Here is a 7,500-nt window from a genome sequence, read left to right on the forward strand (position 1 = left end):
AGAGACAGAGCGTTTTGCATAACGTTAAACAGGAAAACAACAGCGTAGCTTTCCCAAAGGTTTGAACGTGTTTTTTAGAAGACAGACCAGCTATCTGAATTTTACTGAAGACGAGTGTTCGATCTCGTGTAAATGCTTCGAATGGATCTTACCAGAGGGCAACACTTAAAATAACTGTTGTTAGTGTTTACAACTCGCAGAATAACATAATTTTCAGCTGGGTTAACAAAATTCTTTCACTTGTCATGCCTGTGGGTACATCAAGTCGTGCTTTAGAGAACAATAATATGATTATTTTGGCTCTCCCGCTGGAAATCGTGTCGTATATTTTCAGATTTTTGCAAGCTTCAGACTTAAAATGTGCAGCTCTTGTTTGTTGTCAGTGGTCCAAGGCCTCGCAGGATCCCATCTTGTGGAGAAACGTTTCTGTCAGTCTTGGAACACGACGAGAAAGGTTTTCCCATCTGTTGGTGGACAGTCTTCAAAGGCGCTGTATCCAGTATTTGAGATTCAAGCACACGACAACTGCTGCTCAAATTCTTCAAGTTTGTAAGCAAGTTGGGTCAAATCTCAAGGTGTTGTCTCTTCAAGGGTGTAGATGCGTCAATGATAACTTACTCGAAGTACTTAGTAAATACTGTCCTAACCTTGTACGTTTAGACTTGAGCCGATGCAGGCAGCTTGACGTGGCAAAAAATGGGATCTGGCTGGACAAGTGTGCAGATGTCTGGAGACAGTTGACTGTCCTGGATTTGAATGCTTGTAAAGACATATCAGATGTGTTGGTCTTAAAAGTAGCTGATTTGATGCCTAATCTCGTGGATTTTAGTATTTCTGGTTGCAAGGGCATTGGAATTTCAACATGGCATAAGATGGCAAAGAAGTTGTCATCTCTAAAACACCTTGACATTAGTCGATCTGATGTTACAGATGAAGTGATGCTCAAATTTTCTCAGATACCAGAACTACGACTCAAAGAGATAAATTTAACAGCTTGCAAACATTTGACAGACAATGGTGTAGTATCACTTGTGAAATACCAGACGTCACTTGAGGTTGTCAAACTTGCTTGTGTGGATATTACAAATACCACATTAATTTGCATCGGCAAATACATACACAGCCTGAGGGTGCTGGATTTAAATAGTTGCAGACAGCTAACAGATGGGGCATTATTGACTGTGAATGCACTTTTAATCAACTTACACTCACTGAACTTCTATTCATGCTACCAGCTCTCCAACAGCGGCCTGACAAAGTTCTTATGCTGGACACAGGTACACTGAAATTCCTCCCAGGGGCTTGTCAGGAAGGGATTATTGATTAACTAACCATCACTCTAAACATATAAAATAATTCTCAAGCTAGGTGCACTCTCATTGGTTAAATATGTGTAGTTTATTTTGTCAACAAACCCATTGCTATCAAATGAAAAAAAGATAAATAGACTACCTCAGTGGTAGATCAAGGGGATGGGCCCAGGGGGCCCAGGCTCCCCTTGTTTTTGGAGTAAAAAATAACTGCAGAAGGAAGAAAGACCAGTAGGTGTTTCTGCTCAAAAAAACTGCCACACCCCCCCACCTTCCCTGCAGCTCAAGGTCTAGATCTACCACTGTACACCATACTTGGTCTGTTATTTGGTTTACGGGCCTAACAATCCACTCGGTTTGTCTTTTTAATCAGAAAACTACATTTTGCCTTTGGTTCTTGATTTAAACAACTTGTCTTGCATTAACCCTCACATCACACAAGGTGATTTAATGTAGTAGGCAATCAAATGTGTGATCTTTTGCTTAATGCAGGAGTAGGTGGAACACCTGAGTTATCAAATGAATGTGATTAGTTACCAGTACCCTTTATTTGTACATGTAAGAGGAAAATACTTTACATAGTAGTAACCCTCTTCTCCTCGCCCTCCCACCCTCATGTCATTATGCTGCCTAAATATAACACATTCTCTTTCTTAGAATACCAAATATACTACCTCTCTACACCCTTTTTTGAATACAATTAAATGTTTTTTTTTTATGGGTAGGGTATAAATATCATGCTGTTCTAGCAAACTCATAGAAAAAATTATGCACTGTGCAAACAGAAGCGTACATGTAAATGTTACCCCACAGATAAATGCCATAAAAGGAGCTTGATATCAAAGTTTCAGAATTTTTTTCTCTGCAATGACCCCTTATGTGCCCAACAGCTAAGTGAAAAACTTAAAAATTATGCTTTTTTTTCCTTTTTTTCTTTTATTTACTACAGGGAACAAATCACAATGTCCCCCTAAAAGTTCTTGTACTTAATGGGTGCAGCAGTTTGTCTGATGAGCTAGTGTTGCGATTTTCTACAGTCCTCATTAATCTCCAAGAACTTGATCTGAGCTCATGCCTTCGTGTAACTGACATAGGATTGTCTGCTATCACAAGTTCACTCATTAAACTGCAATCACTGAGGCTTAGCTGGTGTATCAACATCACTGATAGTGGTTTGAGTGGGTTTGTTCCAGCTGAGCAAAACCTAGCTCATGTCCGTCAATCTGAAAAATTTAAAAAGGGTGGAAAGGACACACAAAGTCAGGTATGCACACAGTTTAGCAAGGGTGGCGAAGGGTTTTTATTTGATACATGAATTTTCTAAGGAGACAAGCATGACTGGTAAATTTATGAACTACTGTGAGGCCTGATTTGTCTCCTGAAGTATATATGACACTATGACCCATGACTTTTTTTCTTTCAATGGTTGAAAATCTGAAGATTTTCCTGAAATCTCACTTACAAGAAGAGAGATTTGAAGGTTCCTGCAATGTTAGATTTAATGCATGAGATGTTGTTTAACTATTCATGACATGGAAAGTTTTCTAAAATTATAAAATAAACTAGGACCCAACCCCCCTCTCCCTCACCTTTACTACTCCCATTATCTCACCTACTTACTTTGGGCAAATCTTTCAAGCCACTCACTTCTTATTCATATTAATGTTTAGATTTTTCTTTTATTTCTTGTAGGTACCAAAAGGAATAAAGAATTTAGAACAACTGAAACTTTTGGACATTAGTCACTGTACATGCATCACAGATGAAGGCTTAAGAAGCATTTGTCAGCTGAAGAACTTAACAACACTAAACATAAACATGTGTACACAGGTAGAGTGTATGGTCATGAGTCTAATTACTGTCCTCTATAATGATATGATAGTAAAAGTCAGAGAAAAACACAGGGCAGAAAAATACAGTGAAAAGTGCCAGTTCCCATTTTTTCCTTTTGGTAAATTTTTCACACGGCTGACAGTTATGGCTGACAATTATGGCTTGATGGCTGTTTACTGTTAATGTAATAACCCCACCCCTCCCTTGGAAAAAAAGCAAAAAATGAAAAAAGAAAGAAAGGATAGAACTTAAAGCTAAAGGACCACTCATCTCCTTCTATATTCACTTGGGGCTATACAATACCTTCATTCAAAATGTTTTTACAACCAAGAGTAACTAAATTGTCCTCACAATTAATGAAACATACGTCAGGTAAAACAACTTTAAAAAGTTATCTTTGTACTCTAATCTTTTTTATGAATTACTAAAAAGTATAATATCATTTTTTTGGGGATATACCATTTTATTTTAGACTACATTACATAAAAAGAAAAATATTGTCATCAGTGGGAAGAATTTTTAAATTATCAGTGAATCATTTAAATCTCTGTTCAGCTGTAATTTTGCAGTACTTTGTAGCTCTCCTAGCATTGGCTGTTCTTGACCTTGATTTTGTCTTTGGTCACAGATTTCAGACAGTGGCTTAGCTGATGTTGCTGAAAATCTCCACACTCTAGAACAGCTGACATTCAGTGGATGTACATCAGTAACTGACATGGGTGTGTCCTTGGTCGCAATTCACTTACAGAGACTGGTGGCCCTGGATGCATCCAAGTGTGACAACATCACTGATAAGAGCATCATGGACTTAGCAAAGCATGGCCGTAATTTAACACACCTTGATTTGAGCATGTGCAGTCAGATTACAACAAATGTTGTTGATCAGTTGGAAGAACATATTCCAGGTCTTGCATCACTACAGTTGAGATACTCTGGGGCCCGACTCTGTACTAAGGTGTATGCCTTGTAGAGATTCCATAACATGCATTGAGCTATAATGATCAATGCACATTTAACAAATGGCAAATACCACAGTGTAAACTACTGAGTTATAGATGAGCAGACGAGGTTGATAAGCACAAAGGAATTGTGAGAGTCTCAGGAGGCAATGGCTGGAAGCGACTCTAGCTTTTAAGTGCTTGGCAAGCCTCCCAAGTGCTTCCAGAACTCAAAAGTGTACATTGTGATGTTTACCATTTGTGTTAAAACATAACATTGTTACATAGCAAAAGAGTTTCCTTTATTTAACACTGAAATCTTGCGTGACCAGATAAACAAGGGCAGGGAAACTAGTCTTTGCATTTTCTCATGTCAGCAGCATAAACCCCAGGAAAATGGTTTGCACAGAATTGACCAATCAGAGTGTGTGCTTTACTTTGGTTATGTGATAAAGGATGATAAGGGTAAAGAAATGCACAAAAAAGCTCTACAATGCTGATGAGTAGATTGTTCTTGAACTTCACTATGTACCGGTAGCTTACAACTGCTACTGACTTGTACATACAATTGAAGTTTTTGGTTTGGATTAATAGAAACCATTTACATTATTTTACTCTCTCATCAAATTGACACTAATTGAAAAACCTTTTTAAAAGAAAATGACTTATATTTACCTGCAAATAAACAATCATTTCTTCATGGAAAAAAAAAGAAATTATTTGACCTCACTTTTAATAGGGTTTTTAGGAATCTCATAAATAGCTGCCAATGTTTTGATTTACAACTTAAATCTGTATATTTATAGTCACTGTTGTACTCATACATAGTAAGCAAACGATAAGAAACAGAATTCATTTTCCAGACCTTTATTTTGGTTTTCCTAGAATTACATGTAGTCATTTACTTTTTCCCCCCTGAATTCTTATAAAGGTGTTTAGTCATTATGAATATTATTCATGTCCTTAAGTTACAAATATATAACGATCAATAATCTTCAATAATCCAAATTCACATTCATTAACATTCTCTCTAAGAAAAATGCTTAAATTTGAATCAAGGAAAAAATAACACAGTTTCATATCAATGCATATTTACAGATATTTAGCTCTGAGTAGAACTTTTAGGATAATCTAGTGACACTAATTACATGTGGTAAAAGTTGAACTAAAGAACTGTTTTTGTCATAGTGTAAAACATATAATTATGCTGCCCAATTCCCCTTATATATTTATACATACAAACATATTTTTTAACAGCTTTATTAGGTATGACTCAGACATTGTAGACAGAATAGGGTTGATGCAAATGGGACACAAGGACCCATGCAAGGCACTGCCCTTTAGAAAGGCACTGTGAGAGGGAAGTGTCTTGCCCAAGAACACAATTAATGCTTTCACCTGGCTGGGTCTCAAATGAGACTTCATAACTACACTACAAATATGTCTTACAGAAATAAAGCAAGTGCAAGTTGAGGGTGTAATTTAAAAAGATTAACTGTAAGTAATTTTAAAGCTTCCATGTACCATCTTGCATACAACACAACTTAATCCTTATGCAATGTCTTCCCTTTGAAATATTTTTTGAAGACACTTAACACTTGTAACCCTTTATACTTTATTCTGTTAGTTACATATTTGTCAGTCAGTAAGAAGGTTATAAAGCTAAATCTAGCATCCTAAGGCAAGTTGATAAAAGCTGGGTTAAGATAACCCAGGGCAGGGTTGGTACACTTTTTCAGGCCAAAGATTCAAGGACTTTTCAAGGACTTTCCGGGACCCTACTTAGAAATTTGAAGGACTTTTTGTAATGACAATTTCACCTCAAAACCAAGAAAAATGTTTCTGTTAACATCTATGTTTTGGGTTTACCGATGGTGCAAAACAGAAGCAGATATTTTTTGATGTTGTTCAATAAAAAATCAAGGACTTTCAAGGACCCAAAACGAAATTCAAGCACTTTCAAGGCCTTGAAATCGGCCTCCTGAAATTCAAGAGTTTTCAAGACGCGTACGAACCCTGCCAGGGTTAGTGTGAATTCTGATTTCAAATCTAGAAGCTTTCAAAGAAAATTCTGAAGAATTCTTTTTGTCTATACTTTGATGATTGTATGCTTTAAAAAGTAGTGCAAATTATCTGAAAAAAAGCTTTATAACATTTGGGAATAAAGAGATCCAGATTAAAATTCAACCCTTGGTTAGTGCTAATCAGCCTTCGAACAACTGGGCCCTGTAGTACATGAATGTATAACCAATTGTAACATACCATCAATTATTCATTTTGTTAATAGCTTTCTTGTTAGCAAACAGTCATACATACATTATTATAATTACAATTAAGATGTTACTTACACGGGAGCTTGAAATATATATTTTTAAAATCAAGGGATGTAGGAATAAGTTAGTATTGTACATATACATGGCACTTTGTACAGTCGTTTTTCAAGTCTGTAGTTTCAGTTATAACTACATTTAGAATGGCTTCTAACACACCAAAAGAAAATAAAAGTATAGTGCAATTCATTGAATTTTTTTTACACCATAGAACTTGTAACTATCTGATAATGACCTTGCTAAGTGCATAGTAACCAATAAAGAAAATCCCAACAAGTCCAGCTATTAAGTAACACATAATTTTTCTGTTTGATTGTCCTGCAGATATCATTTGTGATAGTCGCGCAGCACTGCCACTTAACAAACTTGAAGAGCTCCCAAAGTCATCTCCCTGTCGATATTAAAATAATTTACCTTGATTTACTGTATGTCATTACAATACAGCAAGTTGTAGCTGTGAATAACAACATCACTTCCCAAGCAATGCTAATAATAAATTATACGAGATGTTAAAGTGTCTGTAGGTTGTGTTTGTGATGTACTGGCACCAGTTGTAAAAAACATGCGGTGAGAATGTACTGTTCCATCAAACTATCGTGAAACATCGTTCTATCTTCTTTTTGCCTTTCTGCTTCACCATGCTTTTAAATTAGTCACTCCCTTGAGTAAAAAAGGGTTAACAGTTAAATGTGGGGGGAAGGGGGGGGCTAAAGTGCAGAGGTCAGGTGATCATGGCAAAAAGTGTAGACAGTTGAGAAATAGCTGTATGACAAGATGAAGAATCTGGATATGATGGCAAAGTTTGATTGTCTGGATGGCTGTAGTCCTGAGAAGGACTGTTGTCAGGGGTGGTGACTGATGTTTTGACAACCTGAGTGAAAATCATCATCAGAGTGGAGATTGTCACATGATGACTTCCACTCAGGTTGTCAAAGCCTCTGTCACCACCCCTGACAACAGTCCTTCTCAGGACTACACCCACCTGGACAATCAAACTACACTATCACATGTCACCCTCGGGTTCAAACCATTTACTGTAATCTGTGGATTGCTTAAAACAATCCAAAAAGTGTGTAGGGACTGTAGAAT

General features: G+C 36.8%; 2 protein-coding genes across 2 annotated transcripts in view; one reads left to right on the forward strand and one right to left on the reverse strand.

Annotated features, from left to right (window-relative positions):
* Positions 1-6,692, forward strand: part of LOC111338538 (uncharacterized) — a 6,707-nt gene extending 15 nt beyond the window's left edge. Inside the window, exons 1-4 of the mRNA XM_088754005.1 lie at positions 1-1,277; positions 2,260-2,574; positions 3,003-3,140; positions 3,772-6,692. The exon at positions 1-1,277 is cut by the window's left edge and continues 15 nt beyond it. Coding sequence (XP_088610131.1) covers positions 246-1,277; positions 2,260-2,574; positions 3,003-3,140; positions 3,772-4,113 — 1,827 coding nt within the window. The 5' untranslated portion in view covers positions 1-245 and the 3' untranslated portion in view covers positions 4,114-6,692. The remainder of the gene's footprint in view (positions 1,278-2,259; positions 2,575-3,002; positions 3,141-3,771) is intronic.
* The window catches only part of LOC148735842 (BET1-like protein), a 6,340-nt gene continuing 3,772 nt past the window's right edge, over positions 4,933-7,500 (reverse strand). The window contains exon 4 of the mRNA XM_088754006.1: positions 4,933-6,802. Within this exon, the coding sequence (XP_088610132.1) occupies positions 6,632-6,802 (171 nt within the window). The 3' untranslated portion in view covers positions 4,933-6,631. The remainder of the gene's footprint in view (positions 6,803-7,500) is intronic.

This window comes from Stylophora pistillata, chromosome 3 (assembly GCF_964205215.1).
Source record: "Stylophora pistillata chromosome 3, jaStyPist1.2, whole genome shotgun sequence".
In the NCBI taxonomy this organism is placed as follows: Eukaryota; Metazoa; Cnidaria; class Anthozoa; order Scleractinia; family Pocilloporidae; genus Stylophora; species Stylophora pistillata.